General features: G+C 41.0%; 1 protein-coding gene across 1 annotated transcript in view; it reads left to right on the forward strand.

The window, feature by feature from the left end:
* Positions 1-16145, forward strand: part of vps45.S (vacuolar protein sorting 45 homolog S homeolog) — a 31514-nt gene that overhangs the window by 11024 nt on the left and 4345 nt on the right. The window contains 8 exon segments of the mRNA NM_001094748.1: positions 786-896; positions 2051-2185; positions 4360-4473; positions 7361-7528; positions 8894-9052; positions 11260-11367; positions 11981-12102; positions 15303-15434. Of these exon segments, the coding sequence (NP_001088217.1) occupies positions 786-896; positions 2051-2185; positions 4360-4473; positions 7361-7528; positions 8894-9052; positions 11260-11367; positions 11981-12102; positions 15303-15434 (1049 nt within the window).

Here is a 16145-nt window from a genome sequence, read left to right on the forward strand (position 1 = left end):
CAGTCGAAAAAAATAATGGTCATTATTCTACAATGGAAACTTTCTAAATACAATCAATTAAATATTCTGCATTGTTTCTGAAATAATTATAAAGTTTATGTTCACTATTCCTCTCTCAGCATCTGTTTCTCTTCATTCTGTCTTCATGCAGCAGTTGGGTGTCAGATATTCATTGACAGTTAGATCCAATATATCTTATAGGGAGGCTCCTTTTGCCTAGAAGATGTATTAGAGCTCACTCTATTAAACTCACCAGACATCATGTCTCTCTACATGCAGAATTTGTGCAAAAGGCAGTTATTTTGTTAGATTTTGTTTGTACTGGAATCGGTTAATTGAGTGAGTTCTAATTCATCTGCTAGGAAAGGAGCCCCCCTATAAGATATATTGGATCTAACTGTCAATAAATATCTGACACCCAACTGCTGCATGAAGAGAGAATGAAGAGAAACAGATGCTGAGAGAGGAATAGTGAAGATGAACTTGATTATTTCAGAAACGATTAAAAATATTTAATTGATTGTGTTTAGAAAGTTTTTTTAATTTCAGTATGATGAAGCTTATATTAAAATTTCATTTTCACTATAGTTCTCCTTTATAAATATCTGACCTAGCTTTGATCAAAATGGCATTTTCGTTAAGATGCTCCTAATTATTTGTTCACTGCAACTTTGTAGAGCGGCTGGAGGATTTTATAGTTTCTAAGAGAGTTGCAAGTGTTCAGATACAATGATTGCTCTCTCTAACCTGTAACCAGACTTACATTAAATATATGTTCCTTTTAGCAAGTCATCACTAAGGAATATGAGCTGTTTGATTTCCGCCGGACTGAGGTTCCGCCTTTGCTTCTTATACTAGACCGCTCCGATGATGCCATCACACCACTCCTAAACCAGGTATTTATAACCTCCATCTCTGTCCTTTCAGCCTTGAAAAATACCCAGTGCAGTCATTTAGACCATATTAGCAGCACCCACATCTCTCAGTTCTTTAAAGGAGAACTAAAGCGTAACTAAAGAAGTAGCTAGAAATGTTGTACATGATGTTTTGTGCTTCTGTACCAGCCCAAGGCAACCACAGCCCTTTAGCAGTAAAGATCTGTGTCTCCAAAGATGCCCCAGTAGCTCCCCATCTTCTTTTCTGCTGATTGACTGCACATGCTCTGTGCTGCTGTCACTTACTGAGCTTAGGGAGCCACTCACAATATACAGTACACATAGAATAGAAATGTCACAATATAAGGCTGATTAGTAATTAATACACATAATTACTACATGGCAGCACAGAAACCAGTGCAATTAGCATCAGAATTGAATAATCAGCAAACCTGTAGCATCAGCTTATATTACAGCCAGGGAAGCTCATTTTCTGCTGGATAATTAGTGACGAGCCCTAAGCTTAGCTTCTCAACAGCCAATCAGAGCCCACTGAGCATGTGAGTGTCACAGACACTTTCCAAGATGGTGACCCCCTGTGACAAGTTTGAAGTCCTGGATCATTGCTGCTATTGACAAGCTCAAACTTTAGCCTCGTGCAATAAGTTCAGTATATTAAATATGCCATTTTTAGGGCTTAGTTTTCCTTTAAGCAGCAGGGACACATTTGAAATAACAGTGCCCAGCCTGTCCCCAGATACTGAAATGTCGGATTCAATAAAAACCTACCTTTTTTGATACCTTACCTTGTTTAAAATCCTTGGCATATTGCATTTTCTATATGTTTTCCTTGGATTAGCACCCAGCTTGAATTTTGGCATCAGGTTGTGCAGATCATTTGCGTTCATTACAGAATTCCTTTAACAACACAGTTTAATAAGGAGTGGGCCCCACCCCACTGTTTTGACAATACACTGGGCACTATTGGAATTTATGAAGGAGAATAACCCCTTGGTAACAAAACCAGAGGGCACACTTCTGTTTAAGAAAATCATAGCAAAAAGAATGTTACATCACAAAGCAGACCTGCATTATATTTATATTTGTTAGAAATGTGTTCTCATTAAAATATACACTTCATCTTTGTCATCTTGTTTCCCTGTCCCGTACTACAGTGGACGTACCAGGCCATGGTTCATGAGCTTCTGGGCATCAATAATAATCGTATTGACCTGTCTCGTGTGCCGGGGATAAGCAAGGACCTGAAGGAAGTGGTGTTATCTGCTGAGAATGACGAATTTTATGCCAATGTAAGATCCACAGCCAGTTGGTGGGTGTACGTGGGACGCAGGGCCGCCATCAGGGGGGGACAGGGGGGACAAGCGTACCGGGCCCGGGCATGAAGGGGGGCCCGGCAGCGCTGCATTTTTTTGAAGATCCGGGCCCCCCTTACGAGCGCCCGAGCCGTACGTCTTGCCTCTTCAGTGCCGAATGCGGAAGTGCCGAAAAGCCGAAGCCGATGCGACGAAAAGACCCGAAGTCACGGAAAAAGCCGAAGTCCCGAAGTCACGAAGCGCCGAAAAGACCCGAAGTCACGAAAACAGCCGAAGCCGAAGTCCTGAAGCAGCGCAAAGACCCGAAGTCACGAAAACAGCCGAAGCCGAAGTCCTGAAGCAGCGCAAAGACCCGAAGTCACGAAAACAGCCGAAGCCGAAGTCCTGAAGCAGCGCAAAGACCCGAAGTCACGAAAACAGCCGAAGCCGAAGTCCTGAAGCAGCGCAAAGACCCGAAGTCACGAAAACAGCCGAAGCCGAAGTCCTGAAGCGGTGAAAAGACCCGAAGTCACGAAAGGAGGCGAAGTTGAAGTACTGAAGCCATGAGTTCAATTCTACTGAACACCAGTTTGTGTTTTTTTTTTTTTTAATCCCCTGGCCACCAATGTATTATTTTAATATTCTATAGGCCCCTGCCACCAATCTTTTTTTTAAAACTTTTGTTTTTGGGGCCCCAATTTTTTTTTTAACTCGTAAGGGGCCCCTTGCCACCATTGTTTTTTTTTGGGGTTTTTTTTTTAAAAAAAAAATTAATTTTCTTTTTGGTGGGCCCAAATTTTTTTAACTTGTAAGGGGGCCCCTGCCACCAGTTTTTTTTTTTTTTCAAAAATAAATTTTTTTTTTAAATTTTTTTTGGGGCCCCAATTTGTTTTTAACTTGTAAGGGGGCCCCTGCCACCATTTTTTTTTTTTCAAAAAAATGTTTTTTTCTCCAAATTTTTTTTTTGGGGCCCCAATTTATTTTTAACTTATAAGGGGGCCCCTGCCGCCAATGTTTTTTTTTTTTCAAAAAAAATTAATTTTTTTTCAAATTTTTTTTTGGGGCCCCAATTTGTTTTTAACTTAGAAGGGGGCCCCTGCCACCAATATTTGTTTATTTTTTAGTTTTTTTTAAATTTTTTTTGTTGGGGCCCCAAGTTTTTTTTAACAGGGGGCCCCTGCCACCAATGTTTTTTAAAAAAAAAAATTTTAATTTTTTTTTTTTTTGGGGCCCCAATTTTTTTTATAAGGGGGCCCTGACCATCAATAGCTTTTTACAACTTGTGTGGGGGGGGGGTTACTTTTTTAGCGCTGATGTCTGTGTGGTCTTTTAACTGCGATGTGGGCGGGATATGGGGCGGAGCTTGGTTGTCAGTGTGGGCGGGGCCCAGGGGGCCCCAAAAATTTTGTTGTACGGGGCCCCGTGATTTCTAATGGCGGCCCTGGTGGGACGTTTTAACTTGTGAGGGAGAAATATCATGAGATATATATATATATATATATATATATATATATATATATATACATACATACATACATACATACATACATACATACATACATACATACATACATACATACATACATACATACATACATACATACATACATATATATATATACATTACATTTTCATAAGTTTTGTTTTCTTAAAGGATAAGTAAACCTTATATAATATAAGTGAATGTAAAATTGATGAGGGGGCTATTCTAAGCACTTTTGTAATTTACATTCATTATTTATTTTATTTCTATTCCAAGATATTAAGGGATACATGTACTGTTGATATGAATGAATTTTGTTACAACAGCGCCACCTGCTGGTCAGTTTCCCACCAGTCTGACCACCAAGTAGTCAAGGAAGTTGTCAGGAGAAAGAAAGAGGCTGCTCTGATGTTCTTCTGCTTAGGAAAGATTTGAGAAAGGTTTCTAATTTTTTTCCTAAGAGCAAAGCAAAGTTTACCAGTTTTTACCAATTAGTAGGGCGACGCAGAGCTATTGCCTTGTTGTGTAAGATGTACCCAATAATGGTATTTTAACATATTGCACAACTCATATGTAGCATTTTGCATGGAACGTGCCAAATTCATCTGTTCATACAAAATGTAATGACACGACTTATACCCCCTCTGTCCTAAAAACTGATCGATTAAACCCTTTTCCCATCACACAGAACATGTACCTGAACTTTGGAGAAATTGGAACCAACATCAAGAATCTGATGGAAGATTTTCAGAAGAAGAAACCTAAAGAGCAGCAGAAACTGGAGTCTATTTCTGACATGAAGGTAAGTGACTCAATCTGTTTTGAAGCTGTCTAGCCTTTGGGACTGGACTAGAGTCCTGTGCGGAACCAATTTCTAAGACCCGGACCCGCAGCCCGCAGCCCCGCATTTTTACCCACTTTGATCCGCTACACGACCCCGACTCGCAATCGCCTTATCCACAACCCGACCCACAACCCACCGACCTCCATCAAACAGGAAGTGATGGTGCTGCAAAGTGGAAGTGACGTCATCAAAAGTGGGCGGGGACAGAAACCGCTTTAGTAAAACTTTAAAAGGAGTAAAATATAGACAATAAGATAAGAAATTTCTATGAGCCCCGCAACACGACCCACGGGTATACCCGCACCTGAAAATCCTCCCCTCGTGCCTGCTTTTTCTGTGGGTAACCCGCGGGTACCCGACCCGCTGCAGGACTCTAGGCTGGACCATAAATGTTGTGTTGGTGGGCCAGACTCCCATTAAACTGCAATTAAATGCAATTCTGCATGTGCTTGCATGCGGTTTAAACGCCAGAATTTTCTTTGTTTTAGGGATGCACCGAATCCAGGATTCTGCCTTTTTCAGCAGGATTCGGATTCTGCTGAATCCTTGTGCTTGGCGAACCGAATCCTAATTTGCATATGTAAATTAGGGGTGGGTAGGGAAATCACATGACTTTTCGTCACAAAAGAAGATTTTTTTCCACTTTCTCCTTTCCTGCCCCTAATTGCATATGCAAATTAGGATTCGGTTCGGTATTCGGCCAAATCTTTCACCAAGGATTCAGCTGTATCCCAAATAGTGGATTCAATGCATCCCTACTTTGTTTGTCCATGCGTTATGGATGACAGTGTATGGGAATGCTTGGTCATTTTAGGAGAAGCAGTACCTCTTTAATTTATTTTAAAAAAAGCTATTCCAGATCATATAATGAGCACTGAACCTGCCATTGCATATAGAGATGTGTTAATAATTAGGAAGAAACCATATTGGTTGCCTTTTATTGTCTAGAGAGAAATAAGCAAGGTAGCAGACTCTGAAAGTGCATATATGCAAGGAAAATGCATTCTTCTAACAGTAAGCAGTTTCTTCTTTCTTTATTGCTTAAAGGGATACTGTCATTGGAAAACATTTTTTTTTTTTCCAAAATGCATCAGTTAATAGTGCTGCTCCAGCAGAAATCTGCACTAAAATCAGTTTTTCAAAAGAGCAAACAGATTTCTTTATAATTCATTTTGAAATCTGACATGGGGCTAGACACGTTGTCGGTTTCCCAGGTGCCCCTAGTCATGCGACTTGTGCTCTTATAAACTTCAGTCTCTGTTTGCTGCTGCAGCTACAGATTGCTATGATCTTAAAACAGTTTTTACAGCATTTATTCACCTTACACCCTGTTTCCTATGCCACGTGAAAATATTTTTGCTTCCAGTACATACAGTAGATATTATGTCACTCTATCCTCTTTTTTTTTTTTTTTCCATATGGAATTTTCTAATGAAAATATGAATGTGTATTTTTTTTATACTTTTGGTTAATTTTTTATGCCTTTTATGAAAATGTTATTGGTTCAGAAAGCATTGTCTGTCTGGCAGGCTGGTCACAAGTATCCTTGTCATTGCTCATAGACCTCCTGTTGTGTTATAAAGCCATTATGCTAAGCAGTGGGCGAGCTAGGACATCATAAGAGCATTAGTGTAATAGCTCAACTCACTATGTTTTATTATAGTATACCCCAGTGTCGGACTGGGGGGCCCGGGGCCCACCGGGACTTCTGTCCAGGGCCCCCCTTGCTGCGCCGCACCTTACCCTGCAGTGCGCTCCCTTCCTTCTGTGCAGTGCGCATGCGCAGACGGTGCGATGCTGGCGCGCATGCGCAGACGGTGCGGCGCTCCGGTTTTTTTATTTATTTTACATAACACGATTGGGGTCTGGCCCGGCGGGGGCCCATGACGGGTCGGGGCCCACCGGGTTTTTTCCCGGTTTCCCGCCGGGCCAGTCCGACCCTGGTATACCCAGAGAAATACTCTTAAACTGTACCTGCACTGGTATTCCCTTGTACTAAGCAAAATCCTGTGGAATGAGGATTTACTTATCCTTCCAAAGCTATTTAAATAAAATCCACTTTTCTTACAATGATAACCGCTAAGGGCAGAGACAGATGAGAAGATTCGGGGAGACTTAGTCGACCGGCGACGAATCTCCTCTTCTTCGGGCGACTTATCTCCCTGAACAGCCTCCCTGACAGCTAGAATCTAAATTGCCGGCTGGATGGCACTCAGAGCGCTTCGTTTTACGAAGTCGCCCGAAGTTGCCTCAAGAGGAAACTTCAGGCGACTTTGGAAAACGAATCTCTCCAAGTGCCATCCCGCCGGCGATTTAGATTCTAGCCGGCGGGAAGGCAGTTTGGGGAGATTAGTCGCCTGAAGAAGAAGTCATAGGTCGCCGGGCAACTAATCTCCCCGAATCTTCTCGCCTGTCTCTGCCCTAAAGGAGAACCGACTTTCTTTAATCTTGAGAGCTTGTCTTAATGCATTTTTACCACTGGGCGGGAGTCAAGATCCTATTTTTATTTTCAGTGTTTTATTTTCAATCTTATTTGATTTGAAAGCAGGTCTATGAGTGTTCCAACGTTTAAACCTTGTAGAGAACTAAAATGACCAGTGTGTTCTACTCTTTATCCCATATGTAATAAAAGGCACTATGTTTGCCCAGGAGTATAACCCATATCAACCAATAAGATGTTTGTTTTTAAACAGGTCGGCAGTAAATGCTTCCTGCTGATTGGTTGCTATTAGTTACTGGTCCTGGGCAAACTAAGTGCCTTTTATTACATTACCCCTTTGTCTGCAACAATGTGAGTGTGGTATATTTACTAATATATACAGGTCTTTTTTCCTGATTCTTGCAGGCTTTTGTGGAAAACTACCCCCAGTTCAAGAAAATGTCCGGCACGGTGTCTAAACATGTGACAGTGGTTGGGGAGCTGTCCCGCTTGGTCAGTGAAAGGCATCTCATGGAGGTGTCGGAAGTGGAGCAGGAACTGGCCTGCCAGAATGACCACTCAAACGCCCTGCAGGTCAGTCAGTCCTTCTAATATTGCACAGTATTCTTAAAGGGATACTGTCTTGGGTTTTGTTTTTCCCAAAACACATCAGTTAATAGTGCTGCTCCAGCTCAATTTCTCAAAAGAGCAAACAGATTTTTTTATATTTAATTTTGAAATCTGACATGGGGCTAGACATATTGTCAGTTTCCCAGCTGCCCCTGCAGACTAACAACAGAACAATGGGAAGGTAACCAGATAACAGCTCCCTAACACAAGATAACAGCTGCCTGATCTAAGAACAACACTCAATAGTAAAATCCATGTCCCACTGAGACACATTCAGTTACATTGAGTGGGAGAAACAACAGCCTGCCAGAAAGCAGTTCCATCCTTAAGTGCTGGCTCTTTCTGAAATCACATGACCAGGCAAAATGACCTGAGATGCACCTACACACCAATATTACAACTAAATACACTTGCTGGTTCAGGAATGACATTTTATATTGTAGAGTGAATTATTTGCAGTGTAAACAGAATAATTTTGAAATAAAAACATCATAAAAATCATGACAGAATCCCTTTAATATCTCCCCCATTCATTACTGGAAATACATCATACTGTGACTAGGCACAAAAGTCTTTCTTTCTTATTACTAATGTAAAATGGTTACCCACCCTACCTAAAATAGATATAGGGAATTTTTTTTTCAGCAGGTTTCTTGCCTTTTTGCACCTCCTTTTCTTTCTATGTTCAATACTTATTCCCTGTGTCATTCCACATAACTTAATTTATGGACTTTATTTGTTTTGAGTTCTTTGTATGTGTGGATTACTTGGGTTGTTACCGACATCTGGTGTTAATTTCATGTCAATAGCCCTATTAGAAATAGATTTATTTTGCACATCCTATCTATTTACCCAGTTTTTATTTTTATACTGAACTGTTGCTGCTGTCCGTAGAAGAAAGTGTTCACAGCATGTATAGCCAATTTGATTGTTGCTCTTTCCTTCTTATTGGCAGGTTAGTACAAAGTAAGGATCACGGAATCCAGGATTTGGTTCGGGATTTGGCCAGGATTCGGCCTTTTTCAGCAGGATTCGGCCGAATCCTTCTGCCCGGCCGAACCGAATCCTAATTTGCAAATGCAAATTAGGGGTGGGTAGGGAAATCGCGTGACTTTTTGTCACAAAACAAGGTAAAAAAAATTTCCCCTTCCCACCCCTAATTTGCATATGCAAATTAAGGTTCGGATTCGGTTTGGTATTCAGCCGAATCTTTCACAAAGGATTCGGGGGGGTTTGAAATAGTGGATTCGGTGCATCCCTAGTACAAAGAAGTGCTAGTAAATGCCCAATCTATTCAGGGAGGTTTTATGTTCCTTGTTTCTGTTACAGAATGTGAAACGACTTCTTCAGAACCAGCGCTTAACAGAGTTGGATGCTACGCGGCTGGTCATGCTTTATGCACTGCACTATGAAAGGCACAGTAATAATGCTCTGTCAAGTCTATTAAATGACCTCCGAGTCCGAGGAGTATCTGATAAGTACCGACGGGTAAGTGTGTAGCTGCAGGCTCCTCCCACATTTGTTTTCTTACATGGTACAAACATGGCCGCCATCAGGGGGTACAGGGGTTACAACTGTGCCGGGCTCGGGCCTGAAGGGGCTGCTGCAGTTTTTCGAATTTAGCAGGGCCCCCCCCTTATGCGATGTGCCGCAGGACTTACGAAGTTCTGAAAAGAGCCAAAGACCAGAATCGCTGAAGAACTGAAGCTGCCTTTTCTTTTTAACTTTTAAAGGAAAACTATACCCCCAAAATGAACACTTAAGCAACAGTTTATATCATATTAAGTGGCATATTAAAGAATCTTACCAAACTGGAATATATATTTAAGTAAATATTGCCCTTTTACATCTCTTGCCTTGAGCCACCATTTCGTGATGGTCTGTGTGCTGCCTCAGAGATCACCTGACCAGAAATACTACAGCTCTAACTGTAACAGGAAGAGATCACCTGACCAGAAATACTGCAGCTCTAACTGTAACAGGAAGAAGTGTGGAAGCAAATGACACAACTCTGTCTGTTAATTGGCTCATGTGACCTAACATGTATGTTTTGTTGGTATGTTATTGAGTACAGTGAATCCTACGATCCCAGGGGGCGGCCCTTATTTTTTAAAATGGCAATTTTCTATTTATGATTACCCAATGGCACATACTACTAGAAAAGTATATTATTATGAAAATGGTTTATTTACATGAAGCAGGATTTTACATATGAGCTGTTTTATGCAATATCTTTTTCTAGAGACCCACATTGTTTGGGGGGTATAGTTTTCCTTTAAGGGGGCCCTGACCACCAATGTTTTTCTTTCAATTTATAGGGGGTCCCTGGCCACCAATTATTATTTTTTTTAACTTGCCCTGACCCTGACAACCAATGATTTTTTTTTTTCTAACTTGTAGTTTTTAAAAAAACTGGCCCTGATGCCAATGGGTTTCTTTTTAACTTATAAGGGGACCCTGAGCACCGCTGATGTCTGTGGGCTGTGGTGGGCGGGACCAGGCGGGCCCAGAAAATTTTGCTTTACAGGGCCCTGTGATTTCTAATGGCGGCCCTGGGTACAAACAATTATATTCCTTAGTCTTAAAGGCAATGTAAAGCCTACATTTTCCTACTATGTATATAAGTTGGTCACGTCTCCCCACCCATATGGCATTATTGGTACTGCATATACCCCCTCCATTTGCCAGCACCATCACATTTTCCTTAAACAAACAGCTTTCACCTGGTGGCCATTTTCCCTCTGACACAACATCAGTGCATGTATATCTGCAAACAGCACAATGCAATGTAAATCATGCAATAAAAGAATGCAGGCTAACACAGGCAGAACTTACTATGATGACAAGTCTTGCTTGGATTGAGCACTGTAATGGTTACTCTGAGCTCAGGCGAGGTGGTAAGAATTTAAAAATAGGAGCAGACAGCTAGAGCAGAGTTTCTATGGGAACCAGCAATGCCATCTCTTCATTGGCTACTAGACTGGAGAGTGTATTTAGTAATCTGAGCTGGGAAGGACTGAGCATGCTCCTGAGCCAACAGCCAAAGGAAATTCCAGAGGGAGGGGGCAGAGTGGGTCAAAGGAGCAGAAGGAATTCTAAGTGATTAGGGGGATGCTGCAGCCTTACTATTAACCTTTGAGCAACCAGAGTGGCCGGTATTTGGAGATTTTAAAGAGGCTGTTGACTGATTACATTTTTGCGTGTTGGGTTTACATGTCCTTTAAGTATAATCAGCATGGAGAGGGAATCTTTACAAGCCCAGTCATGTAATCATACAAGCTAGTGATTGGGTTAAGCTTGTATATATGTTGTACAGGAAATCCTTTCTTACCTGAACCTTCATAATAAATCTTGGGGGAATGGATTGGTGGCCTGCGATACCTGACCTTTATTTGAGGCAGTAGTTGCTCCCCAGTACTTTATTGCAGTGAGCCGGCCCATTAGTGACATCATGGGGCCGAATGATGCAGACAACTGCAGTATTATCATATTAAATTATATCATTAAATTATATATTGTAGCCACACTGTAGGAACTTGCAGGGCCCTGTCTGATGAAGACTGAGACATCCACAGAAGCTGCAATTTAGTTGGTTGCTGTGGGCCAGGGCCGCGTTCAGATTGGGTCATTGCTCAGGGAAGTCCTTATTATAAGAATTGCAGTTGGTTAACTTTGTTCTCTTTGTGACCCGGCAGCTGGTGTCTGCAGTGGTGGAGTATGGTGGAAAGAGAATAAGAGGGAGCGACCTGTTTAGTCCAAAGGATGCCGTGGCAATCACCAAACAGTTCTTCAAAGGGCTTAAGGTACGTGACTTCCTGTATAGAAATAATGTGCGATTTCTTCATATCTTTTCACTAATCCTGAGCCATCTCTTTATGTTCTTTTAACATACATCATTGCACTGTCTTGGAACACTAATGTGTACATCAGGGGAACTCAAAAGGTGGATCGGGATCTAGTAGTAGACTTTTAGCTGGTGATCAGTAGATCTCAAGACACTGTCAACAAACAGCTTGTCAATATCACCCTCCTATTTCATTCTTTTCATTCAGATATTTTTATGCTAAGGTTACCTAAGAAATAGTTGTTTGTTAAACATAGCAATATTCATTTTTTCATAAATCAATAAATAATATTTAAGTAATATTATCCATGGAACAACATGCTAACAATGCTTTTATGGATGTATAATGGGACAACATCACTAAAAGTAGACCTCTCATTAGTAAAGCATGGACACTCCTGGTGTACATCATACTTAAAGTAAATTTGAAAGAAACTTCCCCTTTAATTTAACTTTGGAAGCACTGTACAAATAAAAAACAAACAGCCATGTCTCGCTAATCATCACACCTTTCATTCCTACCTCCTTGTCCTGTGAAAAATCCAACAATCCCAATTGTCATTGTTCCTCAGGGAGTGGAAAACGTCTACACTCAGCATCAGCCATTTCTCCTTGACACTTTGGATCAGCTCATCAAGGGGAAGTTGAAGGACAATCTGTATCCATACCTGGGGCCTAACACTCTCAGAGACAGGTACTTTTTATATTTGCAGTGGGGAGCAGCTTACAGTATATACATATATAGTCAACTACAAGAGATCCTCTGCACTCAACCCATTATCAATCTATTTAAGACAGAGACATTTTGTGCATACTGCTACTAAAAAATGCCTTACCCTTTAAACAACACAGGGATTGTTTGTCCATATATTGCAATATATTTAAGCTGAACAACTACGTCACAGTCATCCCATATCTGGCCAGTCCTACGCTTAATTTTATCTGATTAAGCATTCAATTGCTTAATTATACATTTTACAAAGGGACTAAGTTTTACCTGCAACTTACTTGCTGCTTTCAAAGTAAAACTCCCAAACTTGGCTGCCCTTTTATTAGACACCAGTGGGATCACCTGACTATAGTTGGAGGGGGTGGGAGCTACAACATGGAGCTGGTCACTGCTCCTGTATAAACTATAACAAACAAGGGAAAGTTGTGCTCACCACTATTTTTTAAAACGTGTGTATATATATATATATATATATATATATATATATATATATATATATATATATATATATATATATATATATATATATATATATATATATATATATATATATATATATATATATATATATATATATATATATATATATATATATATATATATATATATATATATATATATATATATATTGCACCGAATCCAGGATTCGGTTCGGTATTCGGCCAGGATTTGGCCTTTTTCAGCAGGATTCGGCCAAATCCTTCTGCCTGGCCGAACTGAATCCGAAACCTAATTTGCATATGCAAATTAGGGGAGGGAAATTGCGTGACGTTTTGTCACAAAACAAGGAAGTAAATGTTTTCCCCTTCCCACCCCTAATTTACATATACAAATTAGGGTTTGGATTCGGTTCGGTATTCGGCCAAATCTTTTGTGAAGGATTCGGGGGGTTCGGCCGAATCCAAAATAGTGGATTCGGTGCATCCCTAATATATATATATATATATATCTCTCTCTATCTATCTATCTATCTATCTATCTATCTATATCTATATATATATATCTATATATCTATATCTAGATAGATGGGATAGGTCGAAACGTCAGTCTATAGCTTTGCAGTAGGGATGCATTGAATCCACTATTTTGGATTTGGCCGAACCACCGAATGCTTCGCGAAAGATTCGGCCGAATACCGAACCGAATCTGAACCCGAATTTGCATATGCAGATAGGTATAGGCATATGCAAATTAGGGGTGGGAAGGGGAAATATTTTTTACTTCCTTGTTTCGTGACAAAAGTCACGCGATTTTTCTCCCTGCCCCTAATTTGCATATGCAAATTAGGATTTGGATTCAGTTCAGCCAGGCACAAGGATTCGTCTGAATCCTGCTGAAAAAGGCCGAATCCTTTGTATCCCTACTAACTTTTTTTAATTTAAAAAGACCTGAGAGCGCTGATCTCATTTGAATGGAAAAACATGTTGGATACTGCACCCAGGCATTTTAAGTTTTTCAGGGGACCAGAAAAAAATGGTATAAAATCTAGGAAAATTTAGAATCTATCAAATGTATTATGCATAATATATAGTATATATATAGATAGATATAGATATAGAGATATAGATATAGATATAGATAGATGACAGAACTCCTACATATATTTTCATTTTTGGTTCATCACTTGGCAACACAGCACACAGCGCCTGATTATGAGCCTTCTGCAGCTTCCCAAATAATAATTTGTAATATTGCCAAAATTAGAACTTTGTTTTTCCCAGATCAATTGAGGAGGCAATATAGTAATTTTTGCAAGGTTGTCCAGGATTATCTAGATAGCAAATAAGCATTCACCCCCAAATTGTTTAGGACATTCTTACTGACTGATGTATTTTAAGGAAAATCCCATTGGAGGAGCAGACCAAGGCTCTGATAAATTTACCCCAAAGGGTCCCAATGCAAAGAGTGAAGTTCCGCCACTAGAGTGAAATTCCGCAGCTCTCCATTAATTTCTATGGGATTTTGAAAGGCGTATTTATCAATGGGTGAAAGTGAAAGTTCACCCTTTGATAAATACGCCTATAAAAATCCCATAGAAATGAATGGAGAGTGGTGGAACTTCACTATTAACTTCACTCTTTGATAAATATACCCCTATGTGATACAACCATTGTTCTATATGTTTTATATGAGCACAAGATCAGAAACATATTGTGTGTTACCAAATAAAGAGATTACGGACTAAAGTGATTGGTTTTCCAGAGTGATTTCCACAATTTGTGAATGTTTGCAAAGTCTGGCGGTACCTTAAGGTGGCCATACACGGAGAGATCAGCTCGTTTGGCGATGTCGCCAAACGAGTGGATCTCTCTCCGATATGCCCACCTTGAGATGGGCAATATCGTGCTGATCCGATCGTGGGCCCTAGGGCCCAACAATCGGATCCTAACGCATGGGAAACGGGGGTCGGATCGCGGGACCGCATCAACGAACAGATGCGACCGCGATCCGGCGGGATTTTTCATCCCATCCGATCGAGATCTGCCCGATTTTCGGCCAGATCTCGAGCGGGGAAGCCGACACGGTCTGTCGGCAGCTTTTATCTGCCCGTGTATGGCCACCTTTACTCTGAAAATGAACGTTGTATACCTGATCACTACGGATTACATCATCCACAACGTGTGCGTAACGTGGAGAATATACACTCGTAGATAATACTCGCAGATAGTGCCACGGTGGGAATTGAAATCCGGACCCTAGCACTGCAAATTAGCAATACCACCCCAACATCCAACAGAATGGATACGTATGTACAAACATTGCAATCAGCTTCCCAACCAGTGACCGTGTGTTGCATGTTGAACAGATAACATATGCAGAAATAATAAAGGGACTAAGGGATCAACACGCTAATAAACAATATCAAATCAAACACATCCTTTGCTCTGCTTACAGTATGGCACAGAGCTGGCACTCATTAAAGTGAGTAATTCCAGGAAGGAACAGATTTGCATAAAATCTACTGCTCCCCCCCCCACCGCGTCCTCTCTTATTTCTATATCTCCCCTCATCTGGTCCTGTATTTCCCACCCACATATAAGCCGCCCACTCTTCAACTATGCCAGTCGCTAATTATAAGGGAGGAGGAAATGTGACAGGATTGTGCTCCAAACTCACCTTAATGCCCCGCTGAATAAATCTGTTGCTTCTGTTCTTCTCTGCAGGCCTCAAGACATCATCGTGTTTATGGTGGGAGGAGCGACGTACGAGGAGGCATTTGCAGTTTATAATCTGAACCGCACAACTCCAGGGGTCCGTATTGTGTTGGGAGGAACGGCCATCCATAACACTAAGAGGTGAGGAGTCAGATGGACTTAGTGCTTCTCCGTGAGGTCACATGTCTTTCTAACATCACAATTGGTTGGTACAGTAATGATAATAGAAGTGCAGCAGACTCTCATTCATGTTAAAGGGATCCTGTCATCGGAAAACATGTTTGTTTCAAAACGCTTCAGTTAATAGTGCTGCTCCAGCAGAATTCTGCACTGAAATCCATTTCTCAAAAGAGCAAACAGATTTTTTTATATTCAATTCTGAAATCTGACATGGGGCTAGACATTTTGTCAATTTCCCAGCTGCCCCTGGTCATGTGACTTGTGCCTGCACTTTAGGAGAGAAATGCTTTCTGGCAGGCTGCTGTTTTTTCTTCTCAATGTAACTGAATGTGTCTCAGTGGAACATGGGTTTTTACTATTGAGTGTTGTTCTTAGATCTACCAGGCAGCTGTTATCTTGTGTTAGGGAGCTGCTATCTGGTTACCTTCCCATTGTTATGTTATTTGGCTGCTGGGGGGGAAGGGAGGGGGGTGATATCACTCCAACTTGCAGTACAGCAGTAAAGAGTGATTGAAGTTTATCAGAGCACAAGTCACATGAATTGGGGCAGCTGGGAAATTGACAATGTGTCTAGCCCCATGTCAGATTTCAAAATTGAATATAAAAAAAATCTGTTTGCCCTGTTGCGCTTCGCCGCACTTCGCCAGGTGTAGTTTCGCCAGGGCTCCGCAA

The sequence above is a fragment of the Xenopus laevis genome, chromosome 8S, assembly GCF_017654675.1.
Source record: "Xenopus laevis strain J_2021 chromosome 8S, Xenopus_laevis_v10.1, whole genome shotgun sequence".
Lineage (NCBI taxonomy): Eukaryota > Metazoa > Chordata > Amphibia > Anura > Pipidae > Xenopus > Xenopus laevis.